The sequence below is a fragment of the Dromaius novaehollandiae genome, chromosome 7 (assembly GCF_036370855.1).
Source record: "Dromaius novaehollandiae isolate bDroNov1 chromosome 7, bDroNov1.hap1, whole genome shotgun sequence".
In the NCBI taxonomy this organism is placed as follows: Eukaryota; Metazoa; Chordata; class Aves; order Casuariiformes; family Dromaiidae; genus Dromaius; species Dromaius novaehollandiae.
Window position 1 is genome coordinate 40,832,928 of NC_088104.1, and position 26,512 is coordinate 40,859,439.

The window sequence follows — 26,512 nt, forward strand, 5'->3', positions numbered from 1 at the left end:
ATGTGACTGACATTGCCCAGACAAATACACCAGTCCTGCCTGACACTGCCTGTTACAAGGACACATGGAATTAACAGACAATCTGAGCTTCAGGCGCAAACTGTACCCCCTCCCCGCCACCTCCCAAAAAGCCAAACAAAAAGCCTACCAAAATACACAAACTTGATACACAGATAGCTTTATTTTTCTAGTCAATGACTGTCTTAAAGCACTTACTTTGCAAGTTGAAAACAAAAAACCCCTTGCTTTAACAGATCTCTTTGTTCTCATTTCTGATCCTAAGAACAGCCTCAGTTTTTCTGTTTTATACTAGCTGGTGATTGAAAGGCAGTTTCCTATCTGCTTACTCGCCTTGTTTTGTAACTCGAAACCTTGTTTTTATTACTAGTGATTTGCTTTTCTTTACTGTTATCACTGTTAGGATACTCTAGGATGAGGATTTCTTTACACACACAGCGTTACATTGAAATATTCTTGCGAATAGCAAGGATCACTATTGCAAGACAGCTCAGAAAGTATACTGAGTGAACCTTATGCAAATGAAACTAGAGAGCTTTTCAGTGAAGAAAACCAAGATTACCCTATTGAAATCTAGCCAACGCAGGGCCTGTACGAAAAAAGACAACAGTTAAAAAAATTAAATCACTATTTCCTTCTGCTTATTACTAAGTCATAGAAATGTTTTCACAAATGAATCTTGGTAAGAAAGGAGTGATTTTTTTTGACAACTTACAAAACCTCTTCCTTAATTATAGGGGAGATTAAGAAATGTTTCAACTTTAGATGTACTATTTGGCATTTTCATGGACTGAAAATGTTCTGAAGCTCTAGTATATCACATGGCTCTATGTGGAAAGAGCGAACAATAACGCTTTTGATAGGAACTCATAGAGAATGAGCACTTGTTCTGAAACTCTCAATTAATGGGGTCACACAGGTTAGAAGCAGAAAGGCTCAATGTGCTTCCACAAACTAGATGGGACAGAAGAAAATTAGCCATCTAAAAAAAGAAAAATTATTATTATTTGGCTATTTACTTATGGGCCTGATCCAAAGCTCCTTGAACTCAATAAAAAGCTCCCGCAGACTTCAATTACCTTTGCATCAAGCCTGATAATGAGTGCAATCATTTATTCAAGCTGTTAATTGGTAGCTAAATTGATACAATTCATAATGATCACATTTAAACAACCTTTGCCTAGAAAGGTTTCGCTGTACACTGCAGTTGTTTCTAAAGCTGAAAGGTGTATTTTAAAAACTTTGTACAGAAGAGTATTTTCTCTAATTTATTTAGTGTGTACTCATATCTAACATGAGTCACCTCTGATATTGTTCCATTAAAAAACCTGTGCTGGAAAAAAAAGTTAACTGTTCACTTCAGCAGAGAGCAATGGTAAAATCTAACTACTAGAGCACAATCTCTAGCAAGTAACTTTATAGTCTTTATAACTTTTAGTAGCTTTATAGTAATTAATTCTGCATTAATAATGTTCATTATGTAGTAAGTTTTATGCATAAACTGTATGTAGTATTACAGTATTAGAGAATTTAAAGTATACATTAGATATATAGGTACAGGTACAATGGCTGTTGAAGCCTCAGCTTGTCCTTGAATCATCTCTTGCAACCCGCCTGCAAGTCCAGTCTGTCCTGAAGGCTCTCACAGGACCTGTGCTGCACACAAGCTCCTCGCTCGTAATCACTTACTGCTGCCCTTCCCATGGTGCTCAGCCTCGGAGGTACCGCTTCCTTCGGTGTGCCCTGCGCCCTCATGCTTGGACACTGACTTTCCTTTCCCTGAATGTGTGTGGGGAAGGTGGGAAGCGAGAGAACACGCTCCTGGGTACCCACCCTCCTGGGCACTGCATGAGACAGTACTAGCAAAATAATACAGTCACAACAGGGAATTGTGAGGTTTATGGACTTTTTAAAAATAGTAATAAAAAAAATCTCCTCCTATATTTGCAACATTCTACAGACAAGTGAAGCACACAGGGTGAAAGTTTACCCCAGACTTCACCAGCTTTTGGAAAAGCCTTCTCAGAGGTGGCCCTCCCTTTATATGTGAATTCACAAAATATTTGGTGACTACTTCAAGATTCTTAAGAGGTGGCACAATCAGCAAGATGAGATAATTCTGAGGGCCAGGAATATAAAGAACATTTTGTGTCCTGGACAATTCTGTAGCATTTTCCACTGATTGAGATCCATCATCTTCACTTCATCTTCTTCACTGAAATAATCAGAGTTCTGCCAAACTCTACTGATTAATATGTTAACGTCAGTTATCACAAACAGGAAACATTACTATAGACTGAACTTTTCCTGAAGTATTTAACTTCCTCAACAACTTTCAATATTTTCTCACTGACTTTAATAGCTTAGAGACTCAGCTGAACATGGCATTAAATAGTACAGGAAAGACATGTGACGCTGTCATCAGTTATCTTCACAGAGTATCATCGCCTATTGCGATGTTTCATGAAAGTCACTAAAACATGATGCTGACTAGAGTAATCTTGGAGGCTGTTACATGAGCTTCATGTTTTCTGGAACTTGCTTTAAACCATTAGTAATCACTATGTAGGAGGAAAGCAAAAACAAGCTGATAGTGACTCAACAAGTACAAAGGATTAATAATTAACACACCAGAGAGTGGCTTTAATAATTAACACGGTCCATAGTTGTTTCTTCATAAGAAACAAACGAACAAAAACACTTTAATGCATGCTTTCTGCTAACAATTCACACTCTATTAGTTACCATGCAAACAGATAGTATTTCCACCACAGACATTAGGTCCTGATCCTGCAAATATTTCCTTGTGTGTTTACCTTCACCATTCTGATGGGTCTTATTTGCCACTCAGAGAGGCACGGGCATATGCCCAAACATCTGCAGGATCAGGGTCTAGAAAGGCAGGAAAACCAAAAGGCGGGAATTCAAATCCTAGGGGCTTGCGCCCAGATCACACACATCCAGCCAGTCACTCTGAGTCAAAGACTCCCCAAAATCCCAGTCTGATGACCTATCTTTTAAATCACAGCTGTTTCAAAAGGTGCTAGAGGACTGCACCTGGCTCTAAGGGACAATTCTGTCTTGTTCCAAGTGATTTTTAAGATTTTAGTTAGATATCTAACCTGCAACAGAATCCATTTAACTCGAGAGGTACCGATTGATGGAGCTGAAGCAGCAGGATAGCTGTTTGCATCTAATGTCACAAAACATTAATCAGTTCATTCACATATATGTGCACAGAGAGAAAAAACCACCGTCCCCTTTAGGATTCAGGAAGTTAGCTAAGGCACTGTTCTCTGATCAGTCAGAATAATTTGGCCCTGGCCTACATTCATTAAATACAGTCCATTTAATAAACACAGGTTAGAGGCCATATGCTCCATGGTACTGTAGTTTACATCGTGACTTGTTGAAATGAAATGAAAGAGATTTGTTTTCCTCATGAAGTAAAAACAAATTCCATGCATAAAATTTACCTTGGAGCCATTTATATTCTATTGATTTCTTATACAGTGTTAAATTTCATAAAAGAGTAAGAGTATTCTTCACCTCGAAAAAAGTCTCTATTATAGCAAGTATTCAATCGGTTAAATGTCAAAATAATTCAAATTTTCCCTTTATGTGCGAATGTGGTGACAAGGCTTACAATGCAAGAGGATGATTTGACAATAGATCCAAGTTTCCATTTGCTCAGGAATCCCATGTTGCAGTACTCGCGGGCACTTCCAAGGCACCCAAACTTACACAGCACAGGAAAGGGCAAAGAGGTATTTGACAAAGGAGTCCTGACAACCAGTATGGGAATATCTTCCAAACTACTCTGTTCTGCTATGTCCCCAAGTACTCAAAACCAGCAAAACTAATGAGACACTATTCCATGGAGGGAAAAGCACAATACGAACTTCACCTCAGAGCCATTTTCCATCACTGTCTAACGTACTGCCTTTAAGTTATACGGAGCTTGATGCAAAGAGGAACCATTGCGCTGTGAGCTACAAGGACTATGTTACCCTATTACCACTTTTTTCATTTTCATACTAAATCTCTAGGGATGGAAGAGGGCTGGTTGCCGTTTCCTTAAATGAAACATTATCATCAGCCTGCTTTAGCCAATCTACTGATTGAAAATGGCAGACGGCACCAAGAACAAGATGTTTCTCCCCCAGCCAGCAGTTTTTTGTATGGCAGTGAAAGAATACTCATATGCTAGAGAAGAATCCTGCACTCTCCAGAAAGTTCACAGGTCCATATACCTCACAGCAAGATGGGACCAGTGGGACCTCAGAATATAACCCTACCGATTCCTGCATAACCGTCAGGACTTTGTGCTTCTTCAGCCACATTCTGTTCTGTCCAAAAATCCCCTATATGAAATCTCAGAGGGCTAATACTTCCAGTCGTGAAATACAAAATCCACCTTTTACTCGACTGCTAGGACAGAACTAGACTTCTCCCCAACACTTGTTGATCCTGTTCCACTCCAACTCAATCAATCAGGGAAAAGCAACCAACACTCTACCATCCCTGGGCAGATGCGATTCCCTTTCTTGGTACCATCTCTATTTGCGAAATAATTTATGTTTTTTTCAGAATAGGCTTTCTTTGTGGTGGGCAGCAAAAAACAGACTGCATCCTGGAACTACAGGCCATCTACACATGCTGCGTCTGGCAAGACTGAAGGTAGATACTAGTTATTCATGGGAAGTCAGGAGCTTTCCTCAAAGTTTTAAGGAGCAGACAGTGACAGAAAATGTATGCTTTTCCTTCACAAGGTTGGTTTTATTCAATGTTCAAATAATATTCACCCTCAGAATAATACAAAACAAAGGCCTTGATATGAAAAAAAATGAAAAACACCACAGACTCCATTAAGCCAATGATACAAACCTCCTAGGTTTTTAGCAACCAGAGCTATTCCAGAACAAGACAACTGAAAACAGAGAGAGACTGTCCCATAACTGGTTAAATTATTTCAGTATTCAGGACTATTCTTGGACTCTTCATCGACACTTCATTCCCTGGTGGTGTCATCATGGGCTTGATCAACTCTGGATGACTAGGAGAGCCATCCTACCCTGACATGTAACAAGTCAGTTCCATTTACTCAGGCTTTGTTACCTCCTGGCTGGACTACAGCAGGGAGCATGTCAGGGCATGAGCTATTTAGCACAGAGGACACCCCTTGCACCTCCTCAGAACAGAAGTAGCAGCAAACACTGCACTCCTCCTTCACTTTCTGTATTAGCTTCCCACAAAACATTCTACCAAACATAAAGGGCTTAATCCATAGTTTTACAGCCAAGGCCTGAGACATATTTTACAGATACACCCAAATACTCCTACCAAAGAAAACTCTGGTCAACATGTCCTTGTCTGACATAGCAGAATATTTTACATTAAAGGATAAAGCATACTGCAGTTTACAAGCAGGACAGTGGCCTGCTGGAGGTTAAGGAACTCTTTCCCTCTGCACCCTCTGGCATGATCACAACTTCATTATCTACTTCAACAGCAAAAGGCATTTCTTTAACCTTCACTTTTTTAACTTATATGGAGAGAAACACCAAAATAATCAAAAACACAGACGTACCAAAACAGGACTTCCAACTTCATGTAGCTCTCAAATGGCAGAAGAAATGAGAGAACTAATGGAGCGGAGGTGACATGTATAGTTTCACCCAAAACTGGAAGGTACCCTCATACTACAGTGATGAGCACAGCCACAAATTCTCTCAAAGCAAAATAGAATAGGACTTCAAATGGAGGAGGAAAAGAACTAAAAGACTAAGTTCAAAGTGGGACCACAGCCTGAAAAATCTCAAAACAAACATTTCTGGCTGGTCAAGGCACAAACCCAAGAAATATCACTTAAAACATACAGCAGTATAATGAATCTCCTCTTGCTAGGAGTCTAACAGATGCTTACAAAGAACTATATTGCAGCCACAATATGATTGTACTAATGCAAGTTTCAGTCTGATTTCAGGATAACTGAACTGATTCATCACCTGCATACAACTCATTTGCTTTCTGATACTGTGATCTCACTTCAGATATTGCCACATAAGCTTTCCAGAAAGACAATTAGCCCCAACGAAAAGTCTGCTAGTAACCTTACGGGATAGGCCAAGGACAAAAAGGAGGAACTCAGTGATCGAAAACAGTCCCAGAACTGACCTTTCTAAAAAAGACAGGGCTGCTTCAGTGAAGCAGGGTAGGAGAAGCAGAAGATGCTAGTCTCATTCCACAAGGAGAGGGTTCTAGCTTTCAAAGTGGTCAAATCAATGCTTTTCAGGAACACGACATTCACTGCCCATTTATTGCCTTCAGAATTCGTATTTGTGAAACTGGATTTCTAATACTGGGAGGTTCAAATCAATGTAAGGGAGCAGTGCCCTCTCTTCTCCCTTTTGTTTGTTCATACCTGGGAACACTTCAATTGCCTACAAATCTGATCAGCGGCAGACCAGACCAAATTCTCAGATCCTGCAGATCATCACAGTGCCACTGATGCCCTTGGAGCTCATGCCAAGCCACACCAGCCAGGTTTCTGTCCTGCTCTCTGCACTGCATCCCTTCAGTAGTTATAACATTTTTCCACCAGTGAGCCAGTCACAGCAAAAAGATATGCACTGAGCAGTACTTACTGCAGTTCTCAGCTTTTTTATTTCGATGAATCACGGTCTTTTGACTGGGCGTGCTGAAGAGGCTGGTCCAGTTGACAGTATGGTAGTAACACAGATTACTGTTGTCGGTTATGTAGATGTTGCCAGCACTGATTTGCTTCAAGGACTGAAACTGCAAAGAGGTAATGCCTTGCTGCTTCAGGATGAGTAAAGAAAGGCCACTGTCATGAAAACAAAAGAGAACAGGAATTATTGCCAGAAGGTGGAATTTATTACAGCTGGTTGGGAATTTCCCACTAGAATGATTTTCAAATGGCAAGATGACCTTTTCTGCAAAACTGAAATTTGGTCAGAATGCTTTTATTTTGGTGTGATAAAAATGACAACAAGTATTATATGAGCCAACACACATTGTTTTATTGCCTAGAAAATTATGAGCCTTCTGAGAACTATGATACTACAAGCTGTGATGCTCACAACACAAGGCCAAATGGGTCAGAGCTACTAGTAAGTTGCACACAGTTCCATTTCATCCACTTACTTTTTTTTTTTAATGAAATGCTGATGTGAAAACTAAAGAAAATACAGAAATCTTTTTTCTTTTTTTAGAAGATGGAATTAATACTCTGACAGTTTATAAGATATGGAGAAGTGGACAAAGTCATGCATAGTATATTAAAGCCTTCTGTCAGGCATCAAATCAATGTCATTTATAGTAATACAGGAAGAAATTGTTATTTTCAAGGAAACTCTTTGAGTCCACTTTCTACAATTCAGTTTTCTTTTATTGTAATATGTGGTTATCTTTCTTCATCAAAGGAACAGTAAATGATTGTCTGTGTAACATGGAAATGACTGCACGTATTTTATGACTGAAAATTAGCAAAGCCAATATCCAGTTTCCGAGCATCTTTTAAGTTATTCTATTAAATGATTATAATTGTTTTCCAGCTGTTCTTAATAAAAATTGCTGTTTCCAAACAGAATCCTGGACTGCAATTCAATCTCAAGGTTTCACTGCTATTCATAATCTGCTTGGGCTGTTGTTTAAGATGTCAGCAGAATCCCATGACTAATTTACTCCATTTACACAACCGGGAACCAGCGGCTGCTGTATATAGCATATAAATATATTGTGGCACTCCCCCATTATTTCTCGCTGTATTTCCTTCTCTCTAAAACCAACTCGTCCATATCGGCTTTCATACCAAAACAGCACTTGTAAAAATGGAAATACAGAGCTGATGCAGGCTTCCATCTGCAAAGTACATCTCGGTGATCTTCCTTCTATGTGTCCCTATTGCTTCTTAAGACCACATCATTCTGTGGACACACGAGTCTGCACTTTGAATCAGAATTTTTCAATGAACAGTACAACCTGCCAGACAACCAGGTTAAGCTCTATTATTATTATTTTTTTAAAGTTATATTTCATATTCATAAAATGTTTTAAAATTGAGGGCAGATTATGACCACTTGGCACGCTACCATAAAAAGTATTTTTTGGACAAAAGTGAACCAAGACATTTGATTTTTTTTTTTAATCACTATGTTCAAAAGTTATTGTTATTATAAACAAGGGATGATCAAACAAAAATACTATTAATGAATTCCCTGGTAACAGAAAACAAATGAATTTATGATGCCTTTCCCAAAGGATGTTGCCTTCTATGGTACTAAACAGAGAATCTTTGAATAGTAATAACACTGCAAAATGATTCCATAAATAGGGAGTACACATTACCTATACAGAGCTCTTCCACCAATAGTTACCAAGTTAGAAAACACTCTGAAATCTGTCATATTCTCAGGCCACGACTGTATGTTCAAATACCCTGAAGGAGAAAGAAATAGACATATGAATGTCCATCATTTCAGCCATAAAGTCTTCTTTATCACATACATGCATTAGGACAGGCTCAGCCTTTAACCCAAAGGCTGTGCTTGTTTGGGAAAAAGTAGTAAGTAGATAATGAATGCTGCAGAGTTCTTTGAATACATCAGCCTGCTCAGCACTGTCTCCTTCAGGAAAGCAAAGAAGGATTATAGCACTGTTACAGTAGCAACCTCAGCACTGGTCCACTCTCAACACCCATAATTAGGGCAAATCTGAAATACCCAAGTTGAAAATTCACAAGGCCTCCCAGCCTTTTCTGAACAAGAGCAGGAGACAGAATGAAGATTTGGCTGAATTTAGTACAGCAGTTTTAAGATGTGCTAGAGACTTGGGACAGAAGTTGAGAAGTCTATTCTGATGCTATCTGATGTTATCTGAAGATAACAGAACTTTCTTTAAACAAAGACCTCACATCCACTTGTGAATGTGTCTGAGGACAGTTCTTCACTGAAGAGCATTCTTACACACAAGTAGCAAGTGGAACTATTTATTTTGTGTTACACAGACATCTACAGAGTGCTGTTGCCTACGATTTTGTTCAAGTACAGGACTTAAATGCAGTACATCCTTCAGCGTATGGGTAGTTCCACTTAAGTATTAGAGCTGAGACTGTCAATTACATGATGTGCTTGAAGAATGGAAATAGTTATAGATACTCAGGTGACAAATTACCTATGACATTAATTAGGGAGGGATTCAGAGCTTATTTTCATTTTTATAAAGCCACTGTCTCACTGAAATCATTCTGGTTGTTGTCAGACAATTCCCATCTTTTGAAAGGTGAAGCAAGTGGGAGTGAACTCATTACAAATGCCAAACACTCGCTGAGCTCTGCTCAGCTACAGTTGTGCTGCAGCGGCCAAAGATTTTTTTGTGTGCAAATAGGTTCTTTTGTATTTCCCCATCTGTACACAATCAGCAATTGAGAACTCAAACTTGTGTCTTTCCTCCTGTCCCCCGAATGCTTAAACAACAGTAAACAAGATGCAAACTCTGTTAGAAGGTACAGACTTCTAACTACATGACCCCACCGAAATGTCACAAAAGATGGGCGGGGCTACCACCTCACACATTGTACTTTTATCTTTAAATTACATGAGCTAGATTTGCAACATCATCTGCTGGCAGACCAACAGAAGTAGCTGCAATAACAGACTGGCTTATCTTTTTCTCCCAAGGCCTTTTTCAAATGCTTTCAAGTGAAGACAATTGTTTCTCACATTACAACAACATTTTTCTCACTAGTTGCCCCTTGCAATATTTGCCCCACTTTGCTGGCATGGAGCCAAGATCTATATCTCCCACTTAACAGGAAGGTCTTGGTTTTCCGATGCTTACGTGCAAACCTCCCAGATGTAATGGACATTCTGTATTCATGAGAATAAAGACAACACACTTGTGAATATAAACTGATATTGAAGTTGCTGAGTATTAAACTTCTATCAAATTTCCAGCACAGTCAGTTTAAAGAAAAAAGCATCCTGTTTTCTTCAAAAAAAAGTCAACAAATGTCCGCCATAAATGCAAAATGAGAAAGAGTTCAGATTATATTGCATCAGAAGTGCGTGTTACCTGTTATCTCTCTCACTGTTTGGAAGATATTTAATTTCTCTGGATTGATTGCAGCAATTGTGTGGTATGGGTCCCTGAAAGATTAAAAGAACAAAACGTGATGCTCTGGATAGAGGAAAAAAAGGTCAGGTTCACAAAACTACACCACATAGAAGCAGTATTCAGAAGGTCACCACTTTGCTTTCAGGCAGCACATTCCCCAGAGGGCTTTCCAGTTTCTTCAGACTGTTGATCCTGCAGAATCTGCATCTAACTTCTCCCAAGTCATCTTCATGGGAAATTATGGTGCTCAGTATCTTTGAGGATCAAACCATTAATATTTTAGTAAATATTTATGCTTGCAGAAAATTAATGGATTCTGAAAACCATGGATGATATCCCTAAAGGAAAGATACTCATTTTCATATTTTTTTTCCAAGACTAGCTTAAATGGTTTGGTTGCAATACCCTACAACTAGAACTGACAAGCTGCTACTAAAATGAGAAGCAAACTATAAGCAAAGCAAAATAAAAGCATGGCAGCAGTGCCTGACAGGTGACATTGGAAGGGTGCACTTCTATAAAGTGTTGAACAGGGACCATCAAAAGGTGCAGATCCTTGCCAGGCCTCTGAAGTTTGTAATGTGAGAAGTGAAATGCCTCCATCAAACACTAAAATCTCCAAGTTAGGTATGCTACATTATAAAAACCTGAAGCTGACCTTAATTTTGACAGTGCCATCATTTAGTGAACACATTTTTAAAAAAATTGAAAGGAGTAAGGAGCATTCTCCTGGAGAATGTCCACTATGGCCAAATATACTATGACTTTCCATCTACTTAAGCAGCCCATTAGAAGACTAACCCAAGCAAAAAGTTCTTTTTACCCCCTGCCCCCAAAAAGGTTCTTTTGTAACATCATGATATGATAATTCTATGGGTTTTCTGAGGGTAGAAAACAACCTCAGGACAGGTGGAACATGCCTGTCCACCTCTCCCTCTGTTTTCCAAGAGACACTGTGTTTGGAATGGGAACATGCAGGTAACCAACAGTCTTTGGAGACAGGGAGACAGACTCTGGAGAAGTCTGTGTGGTGACAGACCGGTGTCACTTCTAACCATCATGGAGGCAATTTCTGGTTAGCAGGAACAAAATGAGTTCTCCAGTCTTAACATAAAGCCAAGTGGACCACAAAAGCATCACATACTTAATTTTAACAATTTGCAGCTCTCAGAAAACTAGATGACAAGTTTTGACTGTCTAATGTATACTTAGCACTTCACTTTTAAAGTTCATTACTACTAAAAATGGAAAAGCCTTGTTTATACTAAACATGAGGTGACCAAATTTAACCTTCAAATCCCAAGATTAGGCAGTCTTTGAAGATAGAAATATATATTTAAACCCCTTAAACAGCAAACATGTCTGATATGACTGTTTTATCAACATACAAAACTGCGGAATAATGCAGTCATCTATTATCATTCTTATAAGCAGAGCCAGATTTTTCAAGATTTCTCAGTAGAACAGGCACAACTGAATTTTACAGCCCCAAGAATGAGAGTTTCAGCTGCTCCTGAAGCTGGAGATGGACAAGGAAGGGGAGGAGGAAAGCTGACGAGTGCTGTGGAACTGGCCTCCTAGGGGAGGAAAGCGACAGCATTTGCTGCAGGCTGGGGCTGTCCTTGAACTACAGCTCTCCTTGCTATATCCCACCGCTTCACAGGCAGCAATACCGGTGGAAGGTAGCTTGGCTTTTTAGGAGCTCGATTGAGGGAAAACAGGCAGTAGAGAGAAGGCTGCATCCAGGCTGCTATATAGGGCCACTCATTTTCCAGCCAGTATGGTTTTTTGTCTCTGTCTCAGATAGCAGGTGTGTAACTTAATGAAGATGACTCCATCCATACACTTCAGTAGAGTACTACCTTAAAAGAATGAATATTACTGACTCACCAAAACCTAGGCCTACCTTCACCCCACTTCACTTCAGGACACTAATTAAAGTCCCTAAGGAACCTCATCATTCTAGACTCCCTCCATCATTAGGGCATAGAGAGGGACATACCCTGAGGGCTAGTCCTGATGCCTACCATCTGAATCATGCTCTCAAGGTACCCATCACTGACTGCAGAACATTACTCCACTCCTCATACACACACCTCAGCTCCATGTCTAAATTTAGACTGCATGGATCTTATCCCAGAATTGTAACCAAATCTGTACATGGGAAGACGCACACCGACTTCAGCAGTCCTGCCATGGCTCTGTAGTACTTTAGCAACTGACACAAGCAAGTGTATAGAAACAACTCATAATTATATACTTTGCATATAAACTATTATAAATAATTGTAGCTGTACAAATTCATAATTATATATATACTTTGTACATATACTATGATAAATAAACAGAGACATGAAGTTCAAGTATTCAGGAAAGGAAAGGATAGCATACAAACTGGTATATTGAAGGATCAATTGCAATTGCACAGTTACCAGTCAAAACAAAAAAATCCACTCTCTTAGCATCTTTCACTGAAGTAACTCTCTGCCAATACAAAACACTTTCAGTTCCCCACAGACCACTGAACTATAAGTCCCTAGAATTTGAAATGTTGAAAATTCGTATTTTTAAAAGCTACTATTCACTCCAAGTGTATGAATTCATGTCAAAAGTTAATTAAAAGTGCAAGCATAAACATGCATTATTGTTGTTACTAGTATTATTTTTAAATTTCCTTTCTATAATATTATTTGCAAAATGTAATAGCAATCTTAAACAAAAAGCTGTTTCAGAAATATAAAGTTATTTAATTAGTTCTCAAATATCCTTCTCTTTTTAATAATATATACTATTGCTGTAGAAAAATTTAGGGTTGCAGAACTCTGTATCCTGATACTCAAGACTGGTTGGAGTTATTTTTGTCATAAAGAATGAGAGACTAAGTGTTACATACTTGCAGCTTAAGTGTCCTAAGCTTACACTCTTCTATTAAAGTGAAACAAAATATTTTAACTCTCTGCTTTATAGTACATATTTTAGATCTTTTGAGAGGAATATAGTTTCATTCAACATTGGTTTTGCCAAGACCTCTCCCTTTAATTTAGGCAGATTTGTTAATGTTACTTGTCTCATAATTTTGCAATTAGCGTAACATAATTTTTGCAGCTAATGCCTAGTACTAAAAATTGCATTTCACTTAATGCACCAACGAATCCACGCAGACTGCCCAAGTTATCTAACCACTTGCGTTGCATTTACTAACATACTTCCTGTAATGTGAGGTTTAATAGATTTACAGCCAGCTTCCTGGGTGGTCATCCGAGCAGGTTAGAAAGTGTGAAGGGCTGAGTACAGTCTCCCATATGACCTTCTCCAATGCTTCCATAAGTCAGAAGCAGCATTTCCTTAAATCACTTGAACGAAAGCCCTTCTCCCTCCCTATGCTTTAACTATGCTGCATTAACCACTCCCACTGTTCTCCTCGCTCGAGAGAGGAGGAGACCAGCTGCACGGTCACACTCCCTGGCCTTTGAGAATCGCTGTGCCACAGGGCCCCAGCGAAGGGGCTTTTCTACTGTCTACTGCATGGTTTGAGTCAAGATGGAGGTGAAGCAGCATTACAACCAATCACTATATCAAATCAAGGAAACAAGCCATTCCTTTCCACCTCACCTAGTAAGTAAGTTTGAGCCATGCAGCCTCGCATCGACCACTTCATTATCTAGACATATCTGAATCTACAGAAAGACTAATGAAAAATCTGCTGACATTAGTCATGCTGGAATTCCATTTCAGCTCAGTCTGCACAAGTTCAGTTAAACTCTCTCACATGCTTTCGCTGTGCCACAATGCTGCAAACATGGAGATGGTCAGAGAACTGTACCAAGACCTTAAATGTTGCCAGGCAGTTGCACCTAACATTAAAAGCTCTGAGGGGCCTAAAAGAGTACGTTAAAATATGAAGCCTATGCAGTGATAGAAGTAATTGAATACTTTACACTATTAGTGTACCACGCCAACATTAAAATCCAAGGGTTTCATCTTATTCATGCATTTAAAAGATTTTAAAGATTTTGCACATTTTAATGGGTCCTGAAATACCTCAAAGCATAACACGTAATTCACTGTGGCTAATTACAAGACTGAACTAGTAGGAAGACGTAATCATATTTGTGTTCTCATAATGACAGAAAGAAGACAATGCAAGAAAGTGGCTAGTTGCATTGGGCCTCATCTGACCATCAAAACAAAACATGTTTGTTTCCCCTGGACATATCCCATTCTTGCGGTGTTGCACCAGGCATTCACTTTCACTGTAATAGCAGACACACAGTGCACCAAAATATAAACAGCAAGACACTAGTTATCTGGCTGGTATATCTTCCTTCAGAAAGAGAAATTGGTGAGACTTTCAAATACTGTTTCTTTATCTCCACACCTTCAACCATGATTAAGATTTCTTCAATACACTGACATATTTAAACCAAAATACTGCATCTAAATACCACCAAGTTTTACAGATCTCTGCAATTGAAATGTGAATATGCAGTGACACTTCCCCAGGCTATGGCAATTTATGCCAGGTAAGGTGCACTCTCCACTTTCTGCATGCTAGGCCACTGGTCATACAAAATTTGAAACAAACTAACTGCAGGTAACTTTCCTTCCTCCCTTTTCTCTCTTCTAATCAGCCATTATTGCAATCCAGTACCAAAGACCTCAAAGTAGCTACAAATCCCCGTTGTCTTTTCTGTTTCTAGCATGGTCTACCTCATCGTTTCTTTTTCTTTTCATAGAAATTAAATTATAAGAATCAGGTTAACAGTATTCCTTCACAATGGAAGGCAGAAAACTAATTTATTTTGGATCTGCTATTCAGTGAAAGAAGCCTGCAGCCACAATTAAGAGGTGGACCCAATCTGTTTCAGCTGGCACCATGACACCATGGCATCTTAAAATTTTATCACTTACCCATGAATCCCAGTAACAAGAAAGATAAGGTTGCCATTGATCTTGGTACAGTTTATGAACTTGTCAATGTTGCTGGAATCCACCGTCTGAGCAGACACTAAACTCCCTGTTCCAATGCCATCACATGCTGCCAAAACAAGGAGTTTGTGTAAAGAACTAGGAGAAACAATTACTGAATCAGAACATGTTGGCCTTCCAGGCACCAGTCTTCATTTCTTCCAGAGATAAAGAGCGATGTGTTAAAAAGACACTCCTTACCCATATTCTCAGATAAGTATGTGCAAATTCTTAAAGCAAACAATGCACTTGTGTTCTGCGTACCTGCCACAGAAAGGTATCCTGGCAAACAGGTTAAGGTGTTTCATACTGGATCCAAACACAGTTACGAACCCCACAAACTCCTGCTCGAGCCAGCTATAAACAGATATTTGATGACCGAGCTCAGACCAGGCCGGTCACATCATCGCTTTGCGCACTGTTCACTGCAGAAACTGAGGGGTCCTAACGCTGCTAGCCCAGTATGCCACCACCACTCAGAGGGACCTGTGAATTTAACCATTCACATGCCATAAAGCCCTTTAGAAAGAAAAAACAAATCTTTTCTCATCATCCCATTAAATAAATTAGTGAGGTCTAGAGAAACTTTGGTACCCTGTGAAGAAACTTCTCTGCGTGGCCTTGTAACTCAGAAGTTGCATTCTCTGGGAAACACGATGCATCCATGAACAAAACCTTCCCAACTGCCATCAGATAACATTTTTATCTTGCTAGCTGGACTCCTTTAATGGCAACTATCTGCAGCACTCCTGAACCCTTTATATACAAGTGATAACTTTCCTCCTTCCCCTTGGGTTAGAGTAAGAGCTTGAAAGGAACACTAGATGCATACTTTCAGGCATGAAACTCTATGTATTTGTGATAAAGTTCTTTACTACAAATAGACTGAAGAGCTGGAAACTGCATTCACACGGAATTCAGTATGTCACTACCCAGCCTTGGCAGAGATGTCTGAGTTTGTTTCGGCCACATAGAGCGACTGCTGGTTCTCTGGGTTTTAAGTAGTTTCATTGTGAATTTCTTTCCAGACATGGCTTACGCTAGGACTCAAAAATGGCATAAGCCCACATGGGAAAAACCAACAGTGCTTTGCTTCCAAGACCTTCAAACTGGAGGGAAAAAGTCTCCGTAAGAGAGCTTGGGACAAAGTACTCTATATATTCCAGTCTTCTTATCAGCATCATTACATAAAATACTTTGTCTATGTTTAAGACATTTAGAAAAGAGGTAGAAGATTCAGTGAAAACAGAGATGTTTTTAGAGAACAGAGGAAATAAATGGAGACCTAATGTTATACTGACAAGCTATGAGACACACCATACACTGAAGCCAGAGCTTCAGTAGTGCCCCCCTCCTGTATGACAAAAGGAGAGCCAGAACACCTCTAGGAAATGCTGATCATTAACATAGTATAATAAAGAACCCTTTCAGATTTCTCTAAAACCACGAAAGAACACCCCCACTCATTTTTTCCAAAGCAAAAGTATGGTTTTGATTGTATTACCATTGCAACTTAATAAATTTTCATTGCCCTTTGTTCAGGAATACACTTCACACGCAGGTTACACAGTTTAAAGGTCTGTGGCTATCCAAAGGCTGTTAAGATCAAATATTCTACAACTTACTCGTGGACAATATTTAATGCCAAAATAACATCCTACTTTGCTCTACTAGAACATAGGCTACATTCAAGAAAAGCTATACTAAACCACTGCCTACCTTTAGGACAAATGTCAGTGCAGGGCTTGCACATCTTTATACCATTTTCTTCAACCTCCATCTTGGAGCTCGGACATGCACGAACACAAGAGCTCGAATCCACCACGAAGTTGTCTGAAGAGAAGGAGAAAATACTGATAGAAAGCAGACTGGACTGAGTAATACTGAGACATGTGTTTTTGGCTTCTATGCCAGTACATACTATTATTTGCTTCAGCATTTCCATAGTAAAATTTCATCTTCAATGTTTTCAGAAGCATCTAAGTAGGAAAATCAAGCATGTCCTTCTGCTGACCTATGGAAATCCATGAATTGTCAGCCCCCGCCCCCCTCCACCACAGGTGAGTTTTATTATCAAAGATATTAGAGGTAACAACAGCTATAGAAATAGGAGAGAAATAAAACACAATGCTCTACCCTGTCTCTTTCACACCTACACAAATATATACAACTGGGATACAATACTGCAGGAGACTGGTGACAATTATTTCATTTTTGCCTTGTAAAACAACAGCCAGAAGGGATTCAGACTGATCCTACCCAACTGAAAGCTTAATAATGACAACAAAGTTTAAAACAAACAAACAAAACCCCATGCCCTTTAATGAAGTATTAAGGCAAAGAATCACATCCCTTAAGTAATGCATGGTAAATCAATTCAGCAAAATATTATATCCTGCTAAAAAACAAAAAACCACAAAACCACAAAAAACAACCTCCCCCACCTTTATCAGAGAAAAAGTAAGCTTTGATAGTCACAGCCTAATTCTACTGCCAATCTGAACTGCTCCATAGAGATTCAGAATTTGGATTTTGCTTTGGGCTGAGTTATGATTCTATTTGTTATAAATTACCCATTCTTTTTATATGTAATCTATCCAGGAAATAATTATTGCACACTACCACTGTAAATCTTGTTGATAATGAAAGAGAGAGCAAGAACAATGTCTCCTTTATTTTGCATTGTAACTGACACTACAGTATCAAAGACTATGACAATGAGGACCCTCTAAAAACAATTTTGTGTTGTCTTTCGGCTGAGTATCTCAGAAGCACGTGTTTTGAGCATGTATGGGTTTATTCTTTTCTTAATCCTTGATCATCTTCCAAGATAATAATCTGGCATCCCTCCCTTGCTACAGCAATTTTACTCTGGAGTTTTAAGACTGTGTTGTTGTCAGTATTGCATGTTTTTCCCTCACCAGGACGGAACCGCTCAGAAAAATGGTTATGATAACTTTCTTTCAAACCATTGCTATTCCAAATTAAGGAAAGGGCAACAGCATCACGAAAGCATTTGGTGCCAACTGTGTACTGTTATTTTTCTGAAAACAGAATTTCTATCTTTTTACAATGCCACTATTTAATACAGCTTTTGGCACTGTTTTAACAGGTTTAACATTTTTAAAGTCACAAGTGCTGATCAAAAGCATAAATGTAACAAGTGGCTGTCATGCAAAACAGAAAGCTAGTGAATGCCTTTTTTAAATTTTTTTTTTAAATTTTTTTAAACATCACTCTAGTATAGGGCACCTGAAAGTGTTGGCACCCCCAAATGTCACTCTCTTAAATTAACAAATGACCGAGTTATTACAGGCAGCAAGCATATGTGGAGTGACACAGCTAACAGCACTTACGTGGGCACTTTTTGACGCAAAAAGCTCCATAGGTGTACTTGGCATTGTGATTATGCTCCAGTTGGAAGGTGGTAGGATTGTACACAAACGTCTGGGGGCACTGTGTGACACATGCTCCGCTATCATTGAAATTCATGCAGGCCTGCAGAGCAAGGGAGAAAAAAAGGAAAAAAAAAAATCAGATGGCTCAAATCATATAGCTGCTTTTAGATTTACTTAGTTTAAAACAGAGTCTTGATTGTTCAGAAATAGTGTTCAGAAGTAGCAACGATGAGGAATGAGATATGTAGTTTTCTAACCTTCATTTTGGCTACTTAGATTTCTTGCGAGGACCTTGGCAAATATATGGCACATTAAAGGGAGCTCACAGAGACCCCTTAATCTGAAACACCATTTAATGTTACCACACTTCCTACAAAAACATAACAAAACTGTAATTTGTTTCATAACTATTGTAACTACTAGCAATCAGCTAATTCACAACTCGATAGGGCATTCTAAAACTGCCAAGAGTGAACAGCTATTTATCATAGTCAGTCTAAACAAATGCTAATGACTTGTTCTTTAGAGGCCCAACCTTTTGATTTCTTACAGCATGAGTCCATAGTCCAGCTGAAAACTGAAATTCCCAATTAGAAAGCCAGGGGGATAAGAGCTTCTTTTGAGCTAGCACAGGAGGGGGTCATTTCCCTAAGTGGCACGTTTAACAAGGTCAGTTGCTTCACACACTAGGAAGGGAAAATAGGACTTTGTATCACTTAGCATTCAAGCTCAGCCACCCGCAGCTGACAGAGGACAGGGCCCTGACAAATGAAGAGGCAAGTGTGTGGATAAAAAGAGTAATGGTATGCAGGGAAAATAATTGACTATGCAAGGTTGATAATTAGTAACTGGGAAAAAACACTGATTTTGACATTCCTTATCACCACATATCGTGTCTATGGTTATAACCACAATTTATAAAAACTACAGGAGTAAAATTCACAAACAGTAAATGCCTAGTGTCAAATTTCACATGAATATGAAAGCTGTAGCTTGGCTTGGATCCCTCTAGCATTTTAAGCAACCATTGCTACTGGATTCTGCTTCCCCATTAACTCATCTTCCGGATGCCAGGTTGCTTTTAAAGTTTCAGTCTAGGGATGACTCTTTCCGATCCTTTTCAAGGATTCAAGAATAGCCAGGTGGTTCTTCATCGTTAAAGAGTCAGCAAGCATACCAGTGAGCCCTCTTCCCCTATCACCCTGGTAGGACTGCAGCAAAATTGCAAAAGAAATTCCCTGTTCTGCTGCTTTTACTAACAGATCTCATCTCCATTCAGATCATGAATGTACCAGAGCAGTTTGACCGAGGTAGCTTAGTTGTCATGTCAGAAGATTTCAGAAAGGAGAGAGTAATAACGTAACCAAGGAAGGATAAATCTGCTGCTGAAAGGGACAAACAGGGAGTCCCACGATGATGCCACTATCTTACAGGGAGTACTAGCTTCCATGACCCGCAGGAGCCTGCAGATAAGCCAAACTGATCCTGCCTATTCTGGTTCTTTAAAATGAGTATTACAAAAACTAGCAGTTTCTCAAAGCTCCAGAATTATTTTACAAAGATAAATACAGTCGGTTACTTCCTTATTAAGAACTGAATGGGAAGTCCACTGTGTGGATAGGGGGAGGTGTCGTTTCTCTGGTTTCACTGGGCATTAGATCAGGCCCTGCTATGCATTTCAAGTTTTAGATCCAGACGGGTTTTGAATCCAAGATGAGACCATCTCTAAAACTTTGTTTTGGCATGTTTGCTTGCACTTGAGTCAGAAAAGGATTATTTTCTTGCTTCTAGAACTGAATACACAAATGATTGTACGGCAGCATATGGAGCATATGAATGAATTTTATCTAGAAATATTAAAACCATATTTACAGCAGGATAGTATTAAAGGCTCCCATAATGTGCTAAAGGATTTTCAATGCATCATAAACTGTACTTTTGCTTATTAATAAATACTCATTTAGTTTATTTCCTCAACACATTCTCTACATCCACCATTGTCTTAGAAAGTACTCTATCATGTACATGACACCCCTCTGATGACGGTTCAGCAAATGCGCAGTCAAAATAAAGCACACCACTGACACATTAATCAAAGAGATGGCACTTTCCAGGAACGGTCCATCTAGAAGACTCAGGAACTTTTATTTTATGACTATAACACTTTGTATACATCCATAATTGCTTCACTAACATATGCAAACTTGTAGCATTTGCTGCTAAATGCTGCTATTATGTGAATGAAAGCACAGGGGCATACATAGGGGAAAAATCAAGTTGTCTCTCTCTCAGCTAAAAACTAAGCACAGTTTTCTTTATAGCCTAAAGGGTTACACTTTTCACCCAGTGTGCAGAAAGCAAGTGATGACTAGTTCTGAAAATTGCCGAACCCCTGCTGAATTTCTTTTACATTGCTCTAGGGCCAGGAGTAAATGAGAACAGAGTCCTGGGTGTTTCCCTACTGGATCAGGACAAACATGCTACCATGAGCTGTAGCATACGTATTTCCATAACTGCCACAATTCTGAAAACAGAACTCATTTTCTTGTAGACTGCAGTACTACAGCAGTCGTACTATAAATAACATGTTCTTAACCTTCTAAGATGGACTCAGAAAATGTGGGTTCAACACCTCAGCTTTGAGCATGTTCCTCTACTATCATATGGGAACAATAACTGCATTTTTGCCCTTTGCTTTATCTATTTAGATTGTAAATTGCACGGCCAAGAATGTTATTTTCACATATCTAGTCCAAAGGCAACACAGAACTTCTGGCAAGCTTTGGATCAGGCATACTACATACGTGTTGAGTATCTGCTTTTGTACAGTCCCAATTAGAAACATCAGTTTTAGTAAAACCTGATAGCAATTAAGTCAGGCCATCACTGCATTTCTTACCTTAAAATTCTCACAGCAGTAAAAGAATAGTATTTAAAATGTATTTTTGAAGCACAATGTCTACCATTATCAAATGATATGGTAACAGTGGGAAGTTTCAGGTCCAGTCAGGAAGAGATTCATTTTTGCCAGTTCCTTATGAACCATTTGCCTGTAGTATCAAAATATTTGCAATTGCCAGATAGGATGGAGAGGAGAGGTCTTATGGTATGGACAGATTTTAAAAGGAGCCTCCCCAGCTTAAGAGATGTTTGTCTCTTCAGTGGCTCAGGCACCTCTGAAAATCCCCCTCTCTGTGTGCATACTTGTTCTAGGCTTGTTCAGGTGTAGGTTTGCTTCCTCTGAAAATGTTAGCAAAACTTGTCTCTGCAGCACAGTGTGATGAGCTAAACATTTTTGCAACCAATATGGAGGGGCCGAGGCTGCTTGCTCTATTATGAGTAACAGACTACAAACGAGACAAATTTGGCTACAGGTACGTATGTTTAGATCATCTATTTTTCAGGAAAAAGCCTTTTCTTTTTCTCTCTCTTCATCTTAAACACACATATCATGTATTTGAGGTAGAGTATATTGGAAACTACTTTCCTTCCATCTCCACTGAGAACCATGAACAGCAGAAAAGGTGAGTTTAAATCAAGCCTGGCAGCAATAGGAACACCTTTCGCAGAGAAGCTAAATTGTATCCTTGACTTTCAAATAAAAAGCACACAGAGTAGTAATAAAGTCATGCTCCAATGCAATGATAAATACTTCTAAGAATTCCCTATCACCTCTAAAAGTTAATTTTAGAAAGCAAAAGATAAAAATCAGAGATTAGCATATTAATGGGTCCCAATCTGTATTTACAAATTTCATAAATCTGTTAATGGGTAATACTAAATAGATAAGTAATACGTGAAAAATACTGAATAATAAAATTTGCAGTCAAAATCTGGGAGTTTATAGGCAAAATATTAAGAGGGACCAAAATGGTGAATTTCATGGATTAAAGCATAAAAACTTGCACTGTAACTGCTGGAAACAAGAAAAATGAGAACTCTCACACATACAAAGCAATCAGTGTCTTTAGGTCCAGAACAGCCTCCAGCACATTCCCGGTGGCAGCAGTCACTGACGTAGGGCCCATAGCACCGTCCATCACACTGCTCTGCGCACACTGTCTTCGTTACTAGGAGGAGGCAGGAAAAATTAGTGTGTCAGAATCAGAATTAAGGAGAGCACTCTTCCATTGTACGCTGATGAAAACAATAGAACAGAATAACAGTGTACTGAGAAAAAAGCACAACTTTTAAGGTAATTGCTTCAGTGGTACTGCTCACTCCCATCCTCTGTAAAACCCTCAGCAGGAACAAATACATTGCTAGGGGACTGCGAGGGAAGAATTAAGGTGTTTGCTCTTACCTTTGGAGCATCAGGTAGAACACTGAATTTCAGATTATTAGAGTTTTAGAAAGGGCTGATAGAAGGATATCAGAGGAAAACACAAAGTAACAGAACAGCCTGCCAGTTCCTTGCAATTTCTCCATCTCTGCGAAGAACTGCAACTCTGAGCACAAAGCATGCAGAAATTCAGAGTTAGGCCAGCAATCTCAGAGGCAAATGCTGCTCTCGATGGCAATCAATGTGACAAACAGGCAAGGTAATAACAGAACAGAACACAACCTGTGGTTTGGAACACATTCCTAAACACCACACATTCCTTTCTAAATAACACAATCCAGCCTCGATTCCTAGGGAAACAATTATATTCTACTAACTGGCAAGCACAGCGATTCAAGCAGCACCACGCTACTGCACTTCATTGCTAAGTCTTCTGCAGACAACAGTCAACAAGGGGAGTCTCTTCCTCCCCTCACCCAGCACTTTAGTATTATCATTTCTTTTAGACATTAGCTACTGTGGCACTAAGAGTTACATCAACAGAAAAGTCACATCTTTCCTGAATGTCTACAGTGAACCATAGTTCAGCCAAATGCCTTTCTCATCACAACGCAACAAAAATTTGGCTAGCCCCATAAGTCTGGCCTAATTAAATGAGTGACGGATGAAGCAGTAGCCCACAGTCTTATCATCAGGTTCACGCTTAGACATAGGTGCTATTTCTTATTCCGTAGCTCCTGGTGATTTTTTTCTAAGCAAGCACTCAAAAAGCTTTTAAAGGAAATAGTTATATTGACTACATTGTATTTATATATATTTATATTGAATATATTTTAAAGGAAATAGTTATATTGAACCAGTTGCAACTGGTTGAAGTGTTCAGTAATAGGTTCGAGAAGTTCACCGAGGATTTGGCTATTTTTGTATAAGCAGTTTTTCTCTCTCTATATATACACACACGCACCCACAATCACTTGACTTTTCTATGAGCTCATAATACTATTCTGTAAAGCACTTGCAAGGAAGAATCCCAGTACACAACGTAAATGTCTTGTACATAAGACACGCACAGGGTTATCTTCGTAGAGCATAAAAGTGGACACCCTCTGAGCAGAAAGCAATCCTCTTCATCCACAGAAACCTAAAGGTGGTGATTCCAGTTGAAAGAATAAAAGCACTGAATAGTCTAGTTGCAGGCTACAGCTTGTATCTTTATCTTGGGGGAAGAGAAATTAGTATTTTCCAGACTATACAGACCACTACTTACAGCACGTCAGGAAGCTGTGCTGTCAGCTGTATTTTGATAAGCAGCAGGGATGTCACACCTCTATAATTAACCTTTACCAATTATTTTGTTCAAAGCATTTCACTGCTTCTCTACAGAAAAGATATTTCAAGAGGTCAGAGAATGCAGAAAACCTTTCCAACTTTCCGCTCCGTTCTACTATTTAACATATTGTTGACTCCTTTTTTAAATACATTCCAATAAAAATTCCCTCTTGATATCCTCAATACTAATTTAGGAGATAAAAATGTAAATAAGCAAAGAGAAGCCATCATTTATAACCTAAGGAATAAAGCGACGCACTTTTAGAGCGATCCTATCTTGCTGATACCAGACACAAGTCCACAGACAGAAAACGCTTCTTCGTGGCCCAGGGCACCAAAATGGCTCCCAAGCCCTCGCAGCGCGACGCAGCCCCGGGAGGACCTGGGAGAGAGGCCCGCCGCGCTGCGGACAAAGCGCGGGTGTGGAAAACGACCGCCTCCCCGCCCGGGGGGCTAATGCCAAGCCCTGGGCACAGCGACCACCCGCCATTTTCTCCTGGCCCCAGGAGACCCCCCCCCCCCCACTGAGCATGCTCAGTACCACCAGCCCCCCCCCCCCCTTCTAGAAGGCTCCATCTCAGGGCACATGCATGGGCAGGGGTCCCCGCAGCGGCATCCCCCTTAAAAGCCACAGGTTACACCGCACCGGCAGTGGTTTTTTTTTTGTTGTTTAGAGGCTGAGAGCCTCGGAGCCACATTTCAGGCTGATACAATTTACACTCTTGCAACTAGCAAAAGGGAGGAGGACGTGACCGCACGCCACGGCCGCAAACTGGGAATGCTGCTGCAAGGCATTCCTTGCCCTTGCTCTGGGGCAATTTAAACCTGAAAAATTTGGGTGTGAAGCAGCTCTGTGAGGAAGACCCGTTAGTTATAATTTAAAGCAGTCCGTTCCCTGCAGCCCGGGGAAGCCAGGGTAGTACTCGCTGCAACATGAAAACCAATAGGCTGTGGGAGCCGTACTGCAAATGGCAACCCTTATTTGTCAATGAGAGCAAGGCTGACGCCTTCCCTCTCCTGCTCCCGGGTACTTGGCGAGGCTTCAGCACTGATGGGAGGTTGCTGGAAGAGGACAGTCGCTGCTGCTGTATCGTTTCCACCATCTCTTCATCTCAGCCCAGGCTGCTGCTGGGAGGAGTCAGCAAAAGCAGCCTCCATCCCCACTCATGCTTTGGTCACTCACTCCTTCCCATCGCAGCCTTTCAGGGCTTTCCCTCTCTCTTCCGCTGAGCCCCGCTGAACACGGGAAGGGAAGATGTCCACCCTGACGATACAAACCTTGCTTCCCTGGGCAGCTGGTCTCCTGGCAGACAGCCAGAGAAGACTTTTAAAAGGGCAAAGAGGCCGAGGCCCAGCTGCCCGTCCCGCACTACCAGCTGCGAGAGGCACCGGGACTCCTCCACCGCTGCCTCCCCCAAAAGCAAGGCAAAGAGAGGCAAATCCTCTATTTAGTGAGAGGGAAGCAGAGACGTGCCCTCGCCTGGTGTCCGTGACCCACGAGCCGCACTAACCACTCCCCTGGAGTATGCGGAGAAAGGAAGAGGCACGGTTGTCTTGTCGACTCACTAGCTGTTCCTTCTAGGAAGCCAGGATCTATATATTTTAGGATTACACATTTCTTTCAAGCTGAGCTGCAGATAATAGTGCTTCCCTAGGCTGCGTAGTTTAAACAGCCGTGGGAAACGAGCTCCGACAACAGCAATGGATTTAAGCAATTTACTGACATCTTTTCAGCAGTTTTCACACTATTAGGACAAAATCTTCTAAATTATTCACCCTCCTCTAGAGCCTTACTCTAAGGATTGTGCCATGTATAGCACTACAGATACTGCCTTTTTTTTTTTTTAATTCCTTACATTTTTAAGAGACTACAAGAATTTATTCCAGAGTATGTTTCCTTCTAAAAAAGCAGAACATCCCCACTCCAGTGAGTGAGGTGAAGAATTATGGCCCCCTTTTCAGCAAACTACTTAAACACAGTGCCTGGAGTAAATGTACTCTCTGCTTACGGTTAGGCACCTGTTTAATGAGGGCCTCTACCATGTTATTCAGAAAGGGAAACATTTTGACTTTTCCCAAGACCAGAAAGTTACAAAGTGGTTTGCAAAATTTACAATTACAACAAGAGTTTATTGCTGTTGTTCCCTAATTGTTTATTTTACTGGGAAAACAAACAATGCCAACAGAAATGCCAACATTTCATTCTAGGAAAAGGCCACAGCACACCTCATTTATCTCCTGGTTCACTACATGCTGTATTTGCATTATAACTGCTATTGAAGGTCCAACTCTGAAGAGGAGCTGTGAGATACCTTCAGTGGCACTTTACACAAAAATAGAAAATAAAAAGCTTAGCTCTGAATGTTTTCAAGGATCATAT

General features: G+C 40.0%; 1 protein-coding gene across 4 annotated transcripts in view; it reads right to left on the reverse strand.

Moving 5' to 3' along the window:
- ERBB4 (erb-b2 receptor tyrosine kinase 4) overlaps window positions 1-26,512 on the reverse strand; it is a 574,745-nt gene that overhangs the window by 163,979 nt on the left and 384,254 nt on the right. For all 4 annotated transcript variants that reach the window (XM_064515342.1, XM_064515340.1, XM_064515343.1 and 1 more), the window contains exons 6-12: window positions 22,473-22,591; window positions 18,480-18,621; window positions 16,843-16,956; window positions 15,067-15,193; window positions 10,114-10,187; window positions 8,389-8,479; window positions 6,666-6,865 (exon numbers count right to left, since the gene is read on the reverse strand). In XM_064515342.1, the coding sequence (XP_064371412.1) occupies window positions 6,666-6,865; window positions 8,389-8,479; window positions 10,114-10,187; window positions 15,067-15,193; window positions 16,843-16,956; window positions 18,480-18,621; window positions 22,473-22,591 (867 nt within the window). The remainder of the gene's footprint in view (window positions 1-6,665; window positions 6,866-8,388; window positions 8,480-10,113; window positions 10,188-15,066; window positions 15,194-16,842; window positions 16,957-18,479; window positions 18,622-22,472; window positions 22,592-26,512) is intronic.